General features: G+C 46.4%; 1 protein-coding gene across 1 annotated transcript in view; it reads right to left on the bottom strand.

The window, feature by feature from the left end:
* The window catches only part of LOC110511675 (ryanodine receptor 2-like), a 532,917-nt gene that overhangs the window by 246,113 nt on the left and 266,379 nt on the right, over positions 1–20,425 (bottom strand). Inside the window, exons 21-26 of the mRNA XM_036989200.1 lie at positions 20,156–20,372; positions 19,729–19,833; positions 15,200–15,303; positions 10,551–10,634; positions 6,678–6,837; positions 3,458–3,605 (exon numbers count right to left, since the gene is read on the bottom strand). Of these exons, the coding sequence (XP_036845095.1) occupies positions 3,458–3,605; positions 6,678–6,837; positions 10,551–10,634; positions 15,200–15,303; positions 19,729–19,833; positions 20,156–20,372 (818 nt within the window). The remainder of the gene's footprint in view (positions 1–3,457; positions 3,606–6,677; positions 6,838–10,550; positions 10,635–15,199; positions 15,304–19,728; positions 19,834–20,155; positions 20,373–20,425) is intronic.

The following is a 20,425-nucleotide window of genomic DNA, read 5'->3' as shown; positions in this document are numbered from 1 at the left end:
TGATATCTGCTCTGTCTGCTGAAACAACAGGGCCAGACAACATGTTACTGATATCTGCTCTGTCTGCTGAAACAACAGGGCCAGACAACATGTTACTGATGTCTGCTGAAACAACAGGGCCAGACAACATGTTACTGATGTCTGCTGAAACAACAGGGCCAGACAACATGTTACTGATGTCTGCTGAAACAACAGGAAAAGACAACGAGAGCAAATCAAAAGGTTCATTCAGAAGTTTGATGAGCAGACCACATGGATATAAAGAAAGTAATTCCGGTTGAGTAAAAACTAGTCATATTTTGAGGAGTTAAATTTGATACAACCATTGGACAGCAGGTGGACCCTGAACTCAACAAGGACAAAGGGGACAGGCTGGGGTTAGCATCTTAGCTGGCATCAGTTCACCTCAACACTGAGCCTGAACCCACAGTATGGGTTACCATGTTGAGACACAGCAGGTGGACCCTGAACTCAACATGGACAAAGGGGACAGGCTGGGGTTAGCATCTTAGCTTGCATCAGTTCACCTCAACACTGAGCCTGAACCCACAGTATGGGTTACCATGTTGAGACACAGCAGGTGGACCCTGAACTCAACAAGGACAAAGGGGACAGGTTGGGGTTAGCATCTTAGCTTGCATCAGTTCACCTCAACGCTGAGCCTGAACCCACAGTATGGGTTACCATGTTGAGACACAGCAGGTGGACCCTGAACTCAACAAGGACAAAGGGGACAGGCTGGGGTTAGCATCTTAGCTTGCATCAGTTCACCTCAACACTGAGGCTTGCTTTCTCACTGATTGCTGTCGACAACATAGGTCCCCATTTGGAGCCACAGAATACACAGTCACTCTAAGACGTAAGGGAAAGGACCAATGGGATCTCTGGCCCTGCCTGGTCGGAACCAGGATGGAGACCAACCACATCACTAAGCTGGGAATTCACGCCTAATGCCGTTGACACAGCAGCAAACAAGGCAGAACGAAAGGGTTAACAATGTGACCTGATGTACTAGGTTATTACTGATGTTCAAGGTTACATCCCCTCATCACAATGTCTTCCTCATCTCCTCATCACAGAGTCTTCCTTATCTCATCGTCACAACATCTCCTCATCACAACGTCTTCCTTATCTCCTCATCACGTCTTCCTTATCTTCTCATCACAACATCTTCCTTATCTCCTCACCACAACGTCTTCCTTATCTCCTCACCACAACATCTTCCTTATCTCCTCACCACAACGTCTTCCTTATCTCCTCACCACAACGTCTTCCTTATCTCCTCATCACAACGTCTACCTTATCTCCTCATCACAACGTCTACCTTATCTCCTCATCACAACGTCTTCCTTATCTCCTCATCGCAACGTCTACCTTATCTCCTCATCACAACGTCTTCCTTATCTCCTCATCACAACGTCTTCCTCATCTCATCACAACGTCTGCCTTATCTCCTCATCACAACGTCTACCTTATCTCCTCATCACAATGTCTTCCTCATCTCCTCATCACAACATCTCTTCATCACAATGTCTTCCTCATCTCCTCATCACAACGTCTTCCTCATCACAACGTCTTCCTCATCTCCTCATCCCATCAGATATTTATGAACAGTTCTGGCTTAGAGAGGACCAGTGGTCTGCTCCTGTTTACCTCTCGGGACACAGTCCAACAAGAGACCAATGCGTTTGACCTGAACATCCAACAACTGGGTTGATCAACAACTGGGGCTCTTTATCTACGTGGGGACGGCTTTGACTACTACCAGGGTAGTGTAATATCCTATACTATACTCTGACATTAATACACAACCTGTTGTAGGTTGGTTAACCAGGGTAGCGTAATATCCTATACTATACTCTGACATTAATACACAACCTGTTGTAGGTTGGTTAATCAGTGTGATCATTTCTCAAAACAATACCACCCTGGATATCCCCCTCAACTAAAACTATGTGTCTTGAATGGTACTAAAACTAGCTAGCAATAGCCAGGCTCCACAGCTATCTCCACAGCTAGCATCACGGCTATCTCCACAGCTAGCGCCACAGCTAGCGCCACAGTAAAAGCTATATTAAAATGATCTATGTCTGGGTGTTTACACAGACAACTGCTGCATGCTCCTGCAATAGAACAGTAAATACAATCATGTCACGAGGAAACAGACATCTCCCTGTGCGTCATAAAAGCCCCTCTGAACAGACTAGTGGGTCAACTCGTCATTGGGCTTATATAAGAGACTCTGTGTGGTTTTATGTGATGTTGGTCACTGATGAATGAGGGAGAGTAGGAGGGTATTGTCTCTGTCAGGGGTAGTGGATTTAACCCAGGTCTCTGATGAATGAGGGAGAGTAGGAGGGTATTGTCTCTGTCAGGGGTAGTGGATTTAACCCAGGTCACTGATGAATGAGGGAGAGTAGGAGGGTATTGTCTCTGTCAGGGATAGTGGATTTAACCCAGGTCTCTGATGAATGAGGGAGAGTAGGAGGGTATTGTCTCTGTCAGGGGTAGTGGATTTAACCCAGGTCTCTGATGTGGAGGGAGAGTAGGAGGGTATCGTCTCTGTCAGGAATAGTGGATTTAACCCAGGTCTCTGATGAATGAGGGAGAGTAGGAGGGTATTGTCACTGTCAGGGATAGTGGATTTAACCCAGGTCTCTGATGAATGAGGGAGAGTAGGAGGGTATTGTCTCTGTCAGGAATAGTGGATTTAACCCAGGTCTCTGATGAATGAGGGAGAGTAGGAGGGTATTGTCTCTGTCAGGGGTAGTGGATTTAACCCAGGTCTCTGATGAATGAGGGAGAGTAGGAGGGTATTGTCTCTGTCAGGGGTAGTGGATTTAACCCAGGTCTCTGATGAATGAGGGAGAGTAGGAGGGTATTGTCACTGTCAGGGGGAGTGGATTTAACCCAGGTCTCTGATGAATGAGGGAGAGTAGGAGGGTATTGTCTCTGTCAGGGGTAGTGGATTTAACCCAGGTCACTGATGTGGAGGGAGGTGAGGTAGAGTTTGGACTGAACCATAAAGGAGGTGAGGGGTGTGTGAGGTAGAGTTTGGACTGAACCATAAAGGAGGTGAGGGGTGTGTGAGGTAGTGTTTGGACTGAACCATAAAGGAGGTGAGGGGTGTGTGAGGTAGTGTTTGGACTGAACCATAAAGGAGGTGAGGGGTGTGTGAGGTAGAGTTTGGACTGAACCATAAAGGAGGTGAGGGGTGTGTGAGGTAGAGTTTGGACTGAACCATAAAGGAGGTGAGGGGTGTGTGAGGTAGTGTTTGGACTGAACCATAAAGGAGGTGAGGGGTATGTGAGGTAGTGTTTGGACTGAACCATAAAGGAGGTGAGGGGTGTGTGAGGTAGTGTTTGGACTGAACCATAAAGGAGGTGAGGAGTATGTGAGGTAGTCTTTGGACTGAACCATAAAGGAGGTGAGGGGTGTGTGTATGCTTTGACTGTACCATGGTCCTGATCCGGAGCCTCCAGGTTGTATCCGTACCCCAGCAGGGTGCGGACAGCCTCCCTCAGACTGTCCTTGTTGGACTTCTTGGTCCTCTCGTCCAGCAGAGTGTACGGAACCAAGCGGGGGTTCCTACGATTCTTCACATCCTTCACAAGGAAGGGGGAGATAGTTAGGACTTCATAAACACACTGACCTAAATAAGAGGAGTTAGGACTTCATCAACACACTGAACTAAAGAAGAGGAGTTAGGACTTCATAAACACACTGAACTAAAGAAGAGGAGTTAGGACTTCATAAACACACTGAACTAAAGAAGAGGAGTTAGGACTTCATCAACACACTGAACTAAAGAAGAGGAGTTAGGACTTCATCAACACACTGAACTAAAGAAGAGGAGTTAGGACTTCATAAACACACTGAACTAAAGAAGAGGAGTTAGGACTTCATAAACACACTGAACTAAAGAAGAGGAGTTAGGACTTCATAAACACACTGAACTAAAGAAGAGGAGTTAGGACTTCATAAACACACTGAACTAAAGAAGAGAAGTTAGGACTTCATAAACACACTGAACTAAAGAAGAGGAGTTAGGACTTCATAAACACACTGAACTAAAGAAGAGGAGTTAGGACTTCATAAACACACTGAACTAAAGAAGAGGAGTTAGGACTTCATAAACACACTGAACTAAAGAAGAGGAGTTAGGACTTCATAAACACACTGAACTAAAGAAGAGGAGGACTTCATAAACACACTGAACTAAAGAAGAGGAGGACTTCATAAACACACTGACCTAAAGAAGAGGAGGACTTCATAACACACTATACCTTCCTACCAGTCATCCCCTATCCTTCCTACCAGTCATCCCATCTCTTTCCTACCAGTCATCCCATCTCCTTCCTACCAGTCATCCCCTCTCCTTCCTCCATGTAGCAGTCCTACAAGTCATACCCTCTCCTTCCTACCAGTCACCCCCTCTCCTTCCTCCATGTAGCAGTCCTACCAGTCATCCCATCTCCTTCCTACCAGCCATCCACACTCCTTCCTACCAGTCATCCCATCTCCTTCCTTCCAGTCATCCCATCTCCTTCCTTCCAGCCATCCACACTCCTTCCTACCAGTCATCCCCTCTCCTTCCTTCCAGTCATCCCATCTCCTTCCTTCCAGCCATCCACACTCCTTCCTACCAGTCATCCCCTCTCCTTCCTACCAGTCATCCCATCTCCTTCCTTCCAGCCATCCACACTCCTTCCTACCAGTCATCCCCTCTCCTTCCTACCAGTCACCCCCTCTCCTTCCTCCATGTAGCAGTCCTACCAGTCATCCCCTCTCCTTCCTACCAGCCATCCCCTCTCCTTCCTACCAGTCATCCCCTCTCCTTCCTCCATGTAGCAGTCCTACCAGTCATCCCCTCTCCATCCTACCAGTCATCCCCTCTCCTTCCTACCAGCCATCCCCTCTACTTCCTACCAGTCATCCCCTCTCCTTCCTCCATGTAGCAGTCCTACCAGTCATCCCATATCCTTCCTACCAGTCATCCCCTCTCCTACCTACCAGTCATTCCCTCTCCTTCCTACCAGTCATCCCCTCTCATTCCTACCAGTCATCCCCTCTCCTTCCTACCAGTCATCCCCTATCCTTCCTACCAGTCATCCCCTATCCTTCCTCCATGTAGCAGTCCTACCAGTCATCCCATCTCCGTCCTACCAGTCATCCCATCTCCATTCCTACCAGTCATCCCCTCTCCTTCCTACGACACATCCCATCTCCTTCCAACCAGTCATCCCATCTCCTTCATACCAGTCATCCCATCTCCTTCCTACCAGTAATCCCATCTCCTTCATACCAGTCATCCCCTCTCCTTCCTACCAGTCATCCCCTCTCCTTCCTACCAGTCATCCCCTCTCCTTCCTTCCAGCCATCCACACTCCTTCCTACCAGTCATCCCCTCTATTTCCTACCAGTCATCCCCTCTCCTTCCTACCAGTAATTCCATCTCCTTCCTACCAGTCATCCCCTCTCCTTCATCCATGTAGCAGCCCTACCAGTCATCCCCTCTCCTTCCTCCATGTAGCAGTCCTACCAGTCATCCCCTCTCCTTCCTACCAGTTATCCCCTCTCCTTCCTACCAGTCATCCCCTCTCCTTCCTCCATGTAGCAGCCCTACCAATCACCCCCTCTCCTTCCTACCAGTCATCCCCTCTCATTCCTCCATGTAGAAGCCCTACCAGTCATCCCCTCTCCTAGCCCTCTCCCTCCACCCACCACTCTCCACCCTGTAGTATAGTCTGTAGTCTGTAGTCTAGTCATTAGTATGTACTAAGCTAAGGTTCACTTGAGCTGACAGGCAGATCAGGAAAACTCCAGACTCGCACCTCCCAGTGGTGATAGTTCTAGCTACAGCAGCACCTCTGTAGTGGGCCCATCAGTACCTCTGTAGTGGGCCCATCAGTACCTCTGTAGTGGGCCCAGCAGAACCTCTGTAGTGGGCCCATCAGTACCTCTGTAGTGCGCCCAGTAGCACCTCTGTAGTGGGCCCAGCAGAACCTCTGTAGTGGGCCCATCAGCACCTCTGTAGTGGGTCCATAAGCACCTCTGTAGTGGGCCCATCAGAACCTCTGTAGTGGGCCCATCAGCACCTCTGTAGTGGGCTCATAAGCACCTCTGTAGTGGGCCCATCAGTACCTCTGTAGTGGGCCCATCAGCACCTCTGTAGTGGGCCCATCAGTACCTCTGTAGTGGGCCCATCAGAACCTCTGTAGTGGGCCCATCAGTACCTCTGTAGTGGGCCCATCAGTACCTCTGTAGTGGGCCCAGTAGAACCTCTGTAGTGGGCCCATCAGCACCTCTGTAGTGGGCCTATCAGCACCTCTGTAGTGGGCCCAGTAGAATCTCTGTAGTGGGCCCATCAGTACCTCTGTAGTGGGCCCATCAGTACCTCTGTAGTGGGCCCAGTAGAACCTCTGTAGTGGGCCCATCAGTACCTCTGTAGTGGGCCCATCAGTAACTCTGTAGTGGGCCCATCAGCATCTCTGTAGTGGGCCCATTAAAGATGCCAAGGGTCCCATACAATTTTCTTTGGGCGGCTGTTGAGCTGTTTCAGCACCCTGGTCAAAGCCCCCCCCCCCCCCCCCCCCACCACCACCACCACCACCCCCACCCCCACCCCGCTGCAGCCCGGCTGCACACACAAACACACACACCTTTGGGTGACACACCTGCTGGATGCCGTAGGTCCAGCCCTGGCGTATGCGATCCCTGGCCCACACATTGTGAGCGTTCTCCGCCAGCTTGTCCACCATGGCCTCCTGGGTAGAGGCCAGCTTGATGTGCCCCAGGTCCATAGGAGCAGGCTTGTAGCCACTAGACAGCTCATAACTGGACCAGAGAGGACGCATGGACACATAGAGAGAGAGAAAACATTAGTCTAGGGAGACGCTGTTGGATGGGAGAAAAATAGTTTGGCGTGAGAATGTTTACCCATCTGGTGAAGGACTAGGTTCAAATATTAAAACAGACACCCATCTGGTAAAGGACTAAGATAAAACAGACACCCATCTGGTGAAGGACTAGGTTAAAATATTAAAACAGACACCCATCTGATAAAGGACTAGGTTATAACATTAAAACAGACACCCATCTGGTAAAGGATTAGGATAAAACAAACACCCATCTGATAAAGGACTAGATTAAAACATTAAAACAGACACCCATCTGATAAAGGACTAGATTAAAACATTAAAACAGACACCCATCTGATAAAGGACTAGATTAAAACACTAAAACAGACACCCATCTGGTAAAGGATAAAACAAACACCCATCTGATAAAGGATTAGGATAAAACACTAAAACAGACACCCATCTGGTAAAGGATTAGGATAAAACAAACACCCATCTGATAAAGGATTAGGATAAAACACTAAAACAGCACCCATCTGGTAAAGGATTAGGATAAAACAGACACCCATCTGGTAAAGGACTAGATTAAAACATTAAAACAGACACCCATCTGGTAAAGGATTAGGATAAAACATTAAAACAGACACCCATCTGGTAAAGGACTAGATTAAAACATTAAAACAGACACCCATCTGGTAAAAGACTAGATTAAAACATTAAAACAGACACCCATCTGGTAAAGGATAAAACAAACACCCATCTGATAAAGGACTAGATTAAAACATTAAAACAGACACACATCTGATAAAGGATTAGATTAAAACATTAAAACAGACACCCATCTGATAAAGGACTAGATTAAAACATTAAAACAGACACCCATCTGATAAAGGACTAGGTTAAAATATTAAAACAGACACCCATCTGATAAAGGACTAGATTAAAACATTAAAACATACACCCATCTGATAAAGGACTAAGTTATAACATTAAAACAGACACCCATCTAATAAAGGACTAGGTTAAAACATTAAAACAGACACCCATCTGGTAAAGGACTAGGTTATAACATTAAAACAGACACCCATCTGGTAAAGGACTAGGTTAAAACATTAAAACAGACACCCATCTGGTAAAGGACTAGGTTATAACATTAAAACAGACACCCATCTGGTAAAGGACTAGGTTATAACATTAAAACAGACACCAATCTGGTAAAGGACTAGGATAAAACAGACACCCATCTGGTAAAGGACTAGGTTATAACATTAAAACAGACACCCATCTGATAAAGGACTAGGTTAAAACATTAAAACAGACACCCATCTGGTAAAGGACTAGGTTATAACATTAAAACAGACACCCATCTGGTAAAGGACTAGGATAAAACAGACACCCATCTGGTAAAGGACTAGGTTATAACATTAAAACAGACACCCATCTGATAAAGGACTAGGTTAAAACATTAAAACAGACACCCATCTGGTAAAGGACTAGGTTATAACATTAAAACAGACACCCATCTGATAAAGGACTAGGATAAAACAGACACCCATCTGGTAAAGGACTAGGTTATAACATTAAAACAGACACCCATCTGATAAAGGACTAGGTTAAAACATTAAAACAGACACCCATCTGGTAAAGGACTAGGTTAAAACATTAAAACAGACACCCATCTGGTAAAGGACTAGGTTATAACATTAAAACAGACACCCATCTGGTAAAGGACTAGGATAAAACAGACACCCATCTGGTAAAGGACTAGGTTATAACATTAAAACAGACACCCATCTGATAAAGGACTAGGTTAAAACATTAAAACAGACACCCATCTGGTAAAGGACTAGGTTAAAACATTAAAACAGACACCCATCTGGTAAAGGACTAGGTTATAACATTAAAACAGACACCCATCTGGTAAAGGACTAGGATAAAACAGACACCCATCTGATAAAGGACTAGATTAAAACATTAAAACAGACACCCATCTGATAAAGGACTAGGTTATAACATTAAAACAGACACCCATCTGATAAAGGACTAGATTAAAACATTAAAACAGACACCCATCTGGTAAAGGACTAGGTTATAACATTAAAACAGACACCCATCTGAAAAAGGACTAGATTAAAACATTAAAACAGACACCCATCTGATAAAGGACTAGGTTATAACATTAAAACAGACACCCATCTGGTAAAGGACTAGATTAAAACATTAAAACAGACACCCATCTGATAAAGGACTAGGTTATAACATTAAAACAGACACCCATCTGATAAAGGACTAGGTTATAACATTAAAACATACACCCATCTGATAAAGGACTAAGTTATAACATTAAAACAGACACCCATCTAATAAAGGACTAGGTTAAAACATTAAAACAGACACCCATCTGGTAAAGGACTAGGTTATAACATTAAAACAGACACCCATCTGGTAAAGGACTAGGATAAAACAGACACCCATCTGGTAAAGGACTAGGTTATAACATTAAAACAGACACCCATCTGATAAAGGACTAGGTTAAAACATTAAAACAGACACCCATCTGGTAAAGGACTAGGTTATAACATTAAAACAGACACCCATCTGGTAAAGGACTAGGATAAAACAGACACCCATCTGGTAAAGGACTAGGTTATAACATTAAAACAGACACCCATCTGATAAAGGACTAGGTTAAAACATTAAAACAGACACCCATCTGGTAAAGGACTAGGTTATAACATTAAAACAGACACCCATCTGATAAAGGACTAGGATAAAACAGACACCCATCTGGTAAAGGACTAGGTTCTAACATTAAAACAGACACCCATCTGATAAAGGACTAGGATAAAACAGACACCCATCTGGTAAAGGACTAGGTTATAACATTAAAACAGACACCCATCTGATAAAGGACTAGGTTAAAACATTAAAACAGACACCCATCTGGTAAAGGACTAGGTTAAAACATTAAAACAGACACCCATCTGGTAAAGGACTAGGTTATAACATTAAAACAGACACCCATCTGGTAAAGGACTAGGATAAAACAGACACCCATCTGATAAAGGACTAGATTAAAACATTAAAACAGACACCCATCTGATAAAGGACTAGGTTATAACATTAAAACAGACACCCATCTGATAAAGGACTAGATTAAAACATTTAAACAGACACCCATCTGGTAAAGGACTAGGTTATAACATTAAAACAGACACCCATCTGGTAAAGGACTAGATTAAAACATTAAAACAGACACCCATCTGATAAAGGACTAGGTTATAACATTAAAACAGACACCCATCTGATAAAGGACTAGGTTATAACATTAAAACAGACACCCATCTGGTAGAGGACTAGATTAAAACACTAAAACAGACACCCATCTGATAAAGGACTAGGTTATAACATTAAAACAGACACCCATCTGGTAAAGGACTAGCTAAAAACAGAAAAAGAGTCCTTTTTGGTAAGGCACAAGCTAAGGCAAAATATGAACTTAAACTGAAATGTGTACCAGGACATCCAACACACTAGCAGTCATTGACATTGCACTTGGAGAACGTAAATAGCTATGAGCAGAGATGTCAATCTTAGCGACTAACAGCAGAGGCTGGAGAACATACAGTAGGTGTTAACAGTTGTGTAATAAGATGGTACAGACCGACTGAAGTGAGGAAAGTGACTCACGTGGCGGAGAGCTTGAGGTTCTTCACCTTCTCCACAGCGTGCTCATCAGCCAGCCCCACGTGGCAACCCAGGGCCAAGAGAGTCCTTCAGACCAATCAGAAAGGAGAAGTCAGCTTCACTAAGAGAGGGTGTGACTAACTTCACACAAATCAAATCGTATTTGCCACATGCCCCCGAATACAACAGGTGTAGTAGACTTTACAGTGAACTGTTGAATTACACAGGTGTAGTAGACTTTACAGTGAAATGCTGAATACAACAGCTGTAGTAGACCTCACAGTGAAATGCTGAATACAACAGGTGTAGTAGACCTCACAGTGAAATGCTGAATACAACAGGTGTAGTAGACCTCACAGTGAAATGCTGAATACAACAGGTGTAGTAGACCTCACAGTGAAATGCTGAATACAACAGGTGTAGTAGACCTCACAGTGAAATGCTGAATACAACAGCTGTAGTAGACCTTACAGTGAAATGCTGAATACAACAGGTGTAGTAGACTTTACAGTGAAATGCTGAATACAACAGCTGTAGTAGACCTTACAGTGAAATGCTGAATACAACAGGTATAGTAGACCTTACAGTGAAATGCTGAATACAACAGCTGTAGTAGACCTTACAGTGAAATGCTGAATACAACAGGTGTAGTAGACTTTACAGTGAAATGCTGAATACAACAGCTGTAGTAGACCTTACAGTGAAATGCTGAATACAACAGGTGTAGTAGACCTCACAGTGAAATGCTGAATACAACAGGTATAGTAGACCTTACAGTGAAATGCTGAATACAACAGGTGTAGTAGACCTCACAGTGAAATGCTGAATACAACAGGTATAGTAGACCTTACAGTGAAATGCTGAATACAACAGCTGTAGTAGACCTTACAGTGAAATGCTGAATACAACAGGTGTAGTAGACCTCACAGTGAAATGCTGAATACAACAGGTATAGTAGACCTTACAGTGAAATGCTGAATACAACAGCTGTAGTAGACCTTACAGTGAAATGCTGAATACAACAGGTGTAGTAGACTTTACAGTGAAATGCTGAATACAACAGCTGTAGTAGACCTCACAGTGAAATGCTGAATACAACAGGTGTAGTAGACCTTACAGTGAAATGCTGAATACAACAGGTGTAGTAGACTTTACAGTGAAATGCTGAATACAACAGGTGTAGTAGACCTCACAGTGAAATGCTGAATACAACAGGTGCTCTCGATGGTGCAGCTGTAGGACCTTTAGATGATCTGAGGACCCATGCCAAATCTTTTCAGTCACCTGAGGGGGAATAGGTTTTGTCGTTCCCTCTTCATGACTGTCTTGTTGTGCTTGGACTATTCTAGTTTGTTGGTGATGTGGACACCATGGAACTTGAAGCTCTCAACCTGCTCCACTACAGCCCCGTCGATTGGAATGGGGGAGTGCTCTGTGCTCCATTTCCTGTAGTCCACAATCATCTCCTTTGTCTTGATCACGTTGAGGGAGTGGTTGTTGTCCTGGCACCTCACGGCCAGGTCTCTGACGTCCACCGTACCATCGTTGTCTGTGATCAGGCCTACAGTACCACTGTTGTGTCATCGTTAGCACAATGTCAGCCAAAGATAAGCTAACTCCTCGTTAGTCTTGCGACAAAAGAAAGCACGGCTCTCGACTGATAAGCAGTGAAGGACATTCGGTGTAGTCAACGCAGCACGGTAGTCGGTTGATCTAAACGAGACAGCGACCAGTTTCAACTGTTCTGCCTTATTATTATTCGACCATGCTGGTCATTTATGAACATTTCAACATCTTGGCCATGTTCTGTTATAATCTCCACCCGGCACAGCCAGAAGAGGACTGGCCACCCCACATAGCCTGGTTCCTCTCTAGGTTTCTTCCTAGGTTTTGGCCTTTCTAGGGAGTTTTTCCTAGCCACCGTGCTTCTACACCTGCATTGCTTGCTGTTTGGGGTTTTAGGCTGGGTTTCTGTACAGCACTTTGAGATATCAGCTGATGTACGAAGGGCTGTATAAATAAATTTGATTTGATTTAGTAATTCCACCCTTCCAGGGACCGATCTTGATACAGACAGGAAACTGTTGAGCGTGAAAAACCCAGCAGCGTTGCAGTTCTTGACACCAACCGGTGCGCCTGGCACCTACTTCCACACCCCGTTCAAAGACACTTAAGTCTTTTGTCTTCTGAATGGCACAAATACATAATCAATGTCTCAATCTTTCTTTCTCCTCCCCTTCATTTACACGGATTGAAGTGGTTTTACAAGTGACATCAATAAGGGATCATGGCTTTCACCTGGATTCACCTGTTTACAGAAAGAGCAGGTGTTCCTAATGTTTTGTACACTCAGTGTATAGTACTTGGTGTGTCTGTCAGATCTGATGGCTCCATGAGAGTCCAGGATGAATAATTCACCTGGTCACAGAAAAGAGCAGGTGTTCCTAATGTTTTGTACACTCAGTGTATAGTACTTGGTGTGTCTGTCAGATCTGATGGATGTTTTGTACACTCAGTGTATAGTACTTGATGTGTCTGTCAGATCTGATGGCTCCATGAGAGTCCAGTCTGAAATACAGTGTTTAATCCCTGCTGTGAACACTACTGAATACTGAATACTGAATGACGTAATAGTTTACAACAAGAAGACCCCGGCCGTTCTGTTCCAGTCCCTGCCTGCCTCAAGCTGTGTCCCAAAAGGAACTCGATTCCCTTTATAGCACACTACTTTTGACCAGGGCCCATAGGGCTTTAATTTAAAAGTAGTGCACGATATAGGGAATATGTTGCCATTGAGCACACACACACACTCTCCATTATAATCCACTAAGTATAATTAAAATAAATGCTCTCCAGCCGTGCCTGCATCCCAAATGGGACCCTTTTCCGTACACAGTGCACTACTTTTTACCAAATTCCTATGGGCCCTGGTCAAAAGTAGTGCACTATATAGGGAATAGGGCTGTAGTATAAAGTAGTGCACTATATAGGGAATAGGGCTGTAGTATAGAGTAGTGTACTATATAGGGAATAGGGCTGTAGTATAAAGTAGTGCACTATATAGGGAATAGGGCTGTATTATAAAGTAGTGCACTATATAGGGAATAGGGCTGTAGTATAAAGTAGTGCACTATATAGGGAATAGGGCTGTATTATAAAGTAGTGCACTATATAGGGAATAGGGCTGTAGTATAAAGTAGTGTACTATATAGGGAATAGGGCTGTAGTATAAAGTAGTGCACTATATAGGGAATAGGGCTGTAGTATAAAGTAGTGCACTATATAGGGAATAGAGTGCCATTTGGGACATTGTTGTGTCTGAGATTCAGGTCACGGAATTAATTTCTGCATTTAGATGGCACTCCGTCTCAGTCTTCACCTCTCTCTCTCTCTCCCTCCTTCTCATCTCCAGGAAATATGCAATTAATTAAAACTAACAAAGTTGTCCCGACAGGTTTTTTAAATTACTCCTGGAATTCAAATAGGCGGTTTCTTGCTGAGAGAGAAGTAGTCTAACGGGTGTGATATTCAGTTCATGGAGAGCTGAACCAGGTATTGAAAATGATTTCTCCTGACAAAAAGTTAATTGATCGTAGAAATGGGTAAGAGTCGAACACAAAGAATGACACCACTCTGTGATGATGTACTGATCAAGAGAACTTGGGACATGTTTTGAAAAATCATAAAACTGACTGCAATATAGTTCAAATGCATGTTTGTTCTACAGAAATCCACCCATCAGACCATTCCTCCATTCCATTACATGTTCTGTCTGTGTCATTTGGGTCATATGCCAAAACCAGCAGGAACAGTCTGGATAGTTTCAACTAGGGATTGTACCCAGCAGGAACAGTCTGGATCGTTTCAACTAGGGATTGTACCCAGCAGGAACAGTCTGGATAGTTTCAACTAGGGATTGTAGCCAGAAGGAACAGTCTGGATAGTTTCAACTAGGGACTGTACCCAGCAGGAACAGTCTGGATAGTTTCAACTAGGGATTGTAGCCAGAAGGAACAGTCTGGATAGTTTCAACTAGGGACTGTACCCAGAAGGAACAGTCTGGATAGTTTCAACTAGGGACTGTACCCAGCAGGAACAGTCTGGATCGTTTCAACTAGGGATTGTACCCAGCAGGAACAGTCTGGATAGTTTCAACTAGGGATTGTACCCAGCAGGAACAGTCTGGATAGTTTCAACTAGGGATTGTACCCAGCAGGAACAGTCTGGATAGTTACAACTAGGGATTGTACCCAGCAGGAACAGTCTGGATAGTTTCAACTAGGGATTGTACCCAGCAGGAACAGTCTGGATAGTTACAACTAGGGATTGTACCCAGCAGAAACAGTCTGGATCGTTTCAACTAGGGATTGTACCCAGCAGGAACAGTCTGGATAGTTACAACTAGGGATTGTACCCAGCAGAAACAGTCTGGATCGTTTCAACTAGGGATTGTTCTGAGCAGCAACATTATCCAGTGTGGTAACTAGGGATTGTACCCAGCAGAAACAGTATTCAAGGTTGTAACTAGGGATTGTACCGAGCAGCAACAGTATCCAGGGTGGTAACTAGGGATTGTACCCAGCAGCAACAGTATCCAGGGTGGTAACTAGGTATTGTACCGAGCAGCAATAGTATCCAGGGTGGTAACTTACTTGAGAGTTTCCAGAGACATCTGTAGGTTGTAGCTCCTCTCCTGCTCAGGCAGCTTGGAGAACTCCACCAGACAAGGATGCTGCCGCTTGTTATCGTCCCGTACCTGCAACACAACACCATTATCCTGTTGTTCTCCCATACCTGGAACACAACACCGTGATCTGTTGTTGTCCCGAACCTGGAACACAACACCATTGTCTGTTGTTGTCCCGAACCTGGAACACAACACCATTATAATGTTGTCGTCATGCACCTGCAACACAACACCATTATCCTGTTGTTCTCCCATACCTGGAACACAACACCAGGATCTGTTGTTGTCCCATACCTGGAACACAACACCATTGTCTGTTGTTGTCCCAAACCTGGAACACAACACCATTATAATGTTGTCGTCATGCACCTGGAACACAACACCATTATCCTGTTGTCATCCTGAACCTGGAACACAACAGCATTATCCTGTTGTTGTCCCGAACCTGGAACACAACACCATTATCCTGTTGTTGTCCCGAACCTGGAACACAACAGCATTATCTGTTGTTGTCCCGTACCTGCAACATAACACCATTATTCTGTTGTTGTCCCGAACCTGGAACACAACAGCATTGTCTGTTGTTGTCCCGAACCTGGAACACAACACCATTATCCTGTTGTTGTCCCGAACCTGGAACACAGCAGCATTGTCTGTTGTTGTCCCGAACCTGGAACACAACACCATTATCCTGTTGTTGTCCCGAACCTGGAACACAACAGCATTGTCTGTTGTTGTCCCAAACCTGGAAAACAACACCATTATCCTGTTGTTGTCCCGAACCTGGAACACAACAGCATTATCTGTTGTTGTCCCGAACCTGGAACACAACACCATTATCCTGTTGTTGTCCCGAACCTGCAACACAACACCATTATCTGTTGTTGTCCCGTACCTGCAACACAACACCATTATCCTGTTGTCGTCCTGAACCTGGAACACAACACCATTATCTGTTGTTGTCCCGTACCTGCAACATAACACCATTATCTGAATCCTCAACTACCTGCTGGGGGTAAGAGAGACCCTGAGAGACTGGCAGTATCCCACGCAGGAACTGTTTCTGTTTAGTGGAGGGATAGAAATGTCTAAACCGACAGGGATATGACTGTAAGTGGTAGAGGATAACCAGCGTAGCTCCAGGACTTCCCCCGGTGTCACTAATGTCTGTAGCAGTCACCCCACACCTGTCTGATAGGTGGTGACCGAGGTCTGAGAAGACACTGCCCGGGTTAAAAAAATATATTCAATTAAATGTTTTATTTTCACATGCAGAGTAGAACAGCACCCCTGGAGCCAATGAAGGTTAAGTGCCTTGCTCAAGACAACGTTGACCGATGTTTCACCTTTTCGACTCGGGTATTCAAACCCCCCTGCAACCCTACAGGGCAGTCTAACCCCTACAGCCCTACAGGGCAGTCTACCCCCTACAGCCCTACAGGGCAGTCTAACCCCTACAGCCCTACAGGGCAGTCTAACCCCTACAACCCTACAGGGCAGTCTAACCCCTACAGCCCTACAGGGCAGTCTACCCCCTACAGCCCTACAGGGCAGTCTAACCCCTACAACCCTACAGGGCAGTCTAACCCCTACAACCCTACTGGGCAGTCTAACCCCTACAACCCTACAGGGCAGTCTAACCCTACAGCCCTACAGGGCAGTCTACCCCCTACAGCCCTACAGGGCAGTCTAACCCCTACAACCCTACAGGGCAGTCTAACCCCTACAACCCTACAGGGCAGTCTAACCCCTACAACTCTACAGTCTAACCCCTACAACCCTACAGGGCAGTCTAACCCCTACAACCCTACAGGGCAGTCTAAACCCTACAACTCTACAGTCTAACCCCTACAACCCTACAGTCTAACCCCTACAACCCTACAGGCAGTCTAACCCCTACAACTCTACAGTCTAACCCCTACAACCCTACAGGGCAATCTAACCCCTACAACCCTACAGGGCAGTCTAAACCCTACAACCCTACAGGGCAGTCTAAACCCTACAACTCTACAGGGCAGTCTAACCCCTACAACCCTACAGTCTAACCCCTACAACCCTACAGGCAGTCTAACCCCTACAACTCTACAGTCTAACCCCTACAACCCTACAGGGCAGTCTAACCCCTACAACCCTACAGGGCAGTCTAACCCCTACAACCCTACAGGGCAGTCTAAACCCTACAACTCTACAGTCTAACCCCTACAAACCTACAGTCTAACCCCTACAACCCTACAGGGCAGTCTAACCCCTACAACCCTACAGGGCAGTCTAACCCCTACAACCCTACAGGCAGTCTACCCCTACAACCCTACAGGCAGTCTACCCCTACAACCCTACAGGGCAGTCTAACCACTACAACCCTACAGGGCAGTCTACCCCTACAACCCTACAGGGCAGTCTAATCCCCTACAGGGCAGTCTAACCCCCTACAGGGCAGTCTAACCCCTACAACCCTACAGGGCAGTCTAACCCCCTACAACCCTACAGGGCAGTCTAACCCCCTACAGGGCAGTCTAACCCATACAACCCTACAGGGCAGTCTACCCCCTACAACCCTACAGGGCAGTCTACCCCCCTACAACCCTACAGGGCAGTCTAATCCCCTACAGGGCAGTCTAACCCCCTACAGGGCAGTCTAACCCATACAACCCTACAGGGCAGTCTACCCCCTACAACCCTACAGGGCAGTCTACCCCCCTACAACCCTACAGGGCAGTCTACCCTCCTACAACCCTACAGGGCAGTCTACCCCCCTACAACCCTACAGGGCAGTCTAACCCTCTACAGGGCAGTCTAACCCCATACAGGGCAGTCTAACCCCCTACAGGGCAGTGTAACCCCCTACAGGGCAGTCTAACCCCATACAGGGCAGTCTAACCCCCTACAACCCTACAGGGCAGTCTAACCCCCTACAGGGCATTCTAACCCCCTACAACCCTACAGGGCAGTCTACCCCCCTACAGGGGAGTCTAACCCCCTACAGGGCAGTCTAACCCCATACAGGGCAGTCTAACCCCATACAGGGCAGTCTAACCCCATACAGGGCAGTCTAACCCCCTACAACCCTACAGAGCAGCCTAACCCCCTACAGGGCATTCTAACCCCCTACAACCCTACAGGGCAGTCTACCCCCCTACAGGGCAGTCTAACCCCCTACAGGCCAGTCTAACCCTCTACAGGGGAGTCTAACCCCCTACAGGGCAGTCTAACCCCCTACAGGGCAGTCTAATCCCTACAGGGCAGTCTAACCCCCTACAGGGGAGTCTAACCCCCTACAGGGCAGTCTAACCCCCTACAGGGCAGTCGAACCCCCTAGAACCCTACAGGCCAGTCTAACCCCCTACAGGGCAGTCTAACCCCCTACAGGGCAGTCTAACCCCCTACAGGGCAGTCTAACCCTCTACAGGGGAGTCTAACCCCCTACAGGGCAGTCTAACCCCCTACAGGGGAGTCTAACCCCCTACAGGGCAGTCTAACCCTCTACAGGGGAGTCTAACCCCCTACAGTGGAGTCTAACCCCCTACAGGGCAGTCTACCCCCCTACAACCCTACAGGGCAGTCTACCCCCCTACAACCCTACAGGGCAGTCTAACCCTCTACAGGGGAGTCTAACCCCCTACAGGGCATTCTAACCCCCTACAGGGCAGTCTAACCCCATACAGGGCAGTCTAACCCCCTACAACCCTACAGGGCAGTCTAACCCCCTACAGGTCAGTCTAACCCCATACAACCCTACAGGGCAGTCTACCCCCCTACAGGGCAGTCTAACCCCCTACGGGCCAGTCTAACCCTCTACAGGGGAGTCTAACCCCCTACAGGGCAGTCTAACCCCCTACAGGGCAGTCTAACCCCCTAGAACCCTATAGGGCAGTCTAACCCCCTACAGGGCAGTCTAACCCCCTACAGGGCAGTCTAACCCTCTACAGGGGAGTCTAACCCCCTACAGGGCAGTCTAACCCTCTACAGGGGAGTCTAACCCCCTACAGGGCAGTCTAACCCCCTACAGGGGAGTCTAACCCCCTACAGTGGAGTCTAACCCCCTACAGGGAAGTCTAACCCCCTACAGGGCAGTCTAACCCCTTGCTGCTCTAGAGCAGCAGAGATGAAAGAGGAAAGAGAAAACCAACTGATGTCATTCTATGATTTATTACATTCTGGTGAGTAAGGGTTTATTTAGTCTTCTAGGGCAACAAGTAATGACCCGGGCCGACTCTAGTCTTTTGGAGGCCCTATGCGAGATTTGGGCCCCCCCCCCCCCCCCCCTCACCAAGTGGGAAAGAAAATGTAATGACCCCCGTCTTGACGGCGGAGAGAAAAATTAAAATGTTAAAGTTTATTTCCTGTAATTCCCCAAAATTTTACGCAGTTCTAAACCGTTGTGGATGGGTTATTAGCCATTTCAGGAGGTGCGGGTGAACAAACAGCTGACCCGCGCATCATTAGCGTGCACGTTTGACCGTGCCTGCTTGTGTGAGCGTGTACGTGTGTACTCACAGCTCCGTAGGTCCAGCCCAGGTCAATCTTGTTCATCACCCACAGCTCATGGATGTTCTCTGCCAGCTTCTCCCTGATCCTCTCCAGGTGAGGAGGCAGAACAACCTGAAACCACAACACATGATACACAGGAAGTCCATGCCATTGGCCAGAAGCATTACCCACACAGTACATGGGGACAGAGGTTGTTGTTCTGGGACCTCACTTAGTTATAACTAGTGTTGATCTGGGCTAACTACTGAGGCAAGGGAGGCTAGTCAATTGACCTTAACCCCTGTTAGTTGTTGAATAGTTAAAGTAGATCTGGGCTAATTACTGAGGCAAGGGAGGCTAGTCAATTGACCTTAACCCCTGTCAGTTGTTGACTAGTTAAAGTAGAGTTGACACCCACCATGACACAGTATAGTAAAGGGTATTCTTTACCCACCTGGCTGGTGTCAACAGGTGTAGGGGTGAAGGCAGCCTGGGACAGGGTGATGGTGGGACCCAGTAGATCCCTGGTCTCACTGTGGTCCTCCTTGTACTCCTGGCTGTGTTCCACTCTAAGCTTCTCCCTGGGTAGCACAGCCTCGAAACACGGAGCGTAGCCCGGCGGGGGCAGGAACTTAAACTCTCCTTGACGACCACCCAGCAGGAAACGCACTCTGGAGGGAAGAAGAAGAGGAAGAAGAAGGATTAGGAGAAGAAGGAGAAGAAG

Source organism: Oncorhynchus mykiss, chromosome 1 (genome assembly GCF_013265735.2).
Source record: "Oncorhynchus mykiss isolate Arlee chromosome 1, USDA_OmykA_1.1, whole genome shotgun sequence".
NCBI lineage: Eukaryota > Metazoa > Chordata > Actinopteri > Salmoniformes > Salmonidae > Oncorhynchus > Oncorhynchus mykiss.
Note: the sequence above shows the minus strand (reverse complement) of the source record. Positions and strands in the feature narration are given on the sequence as shown.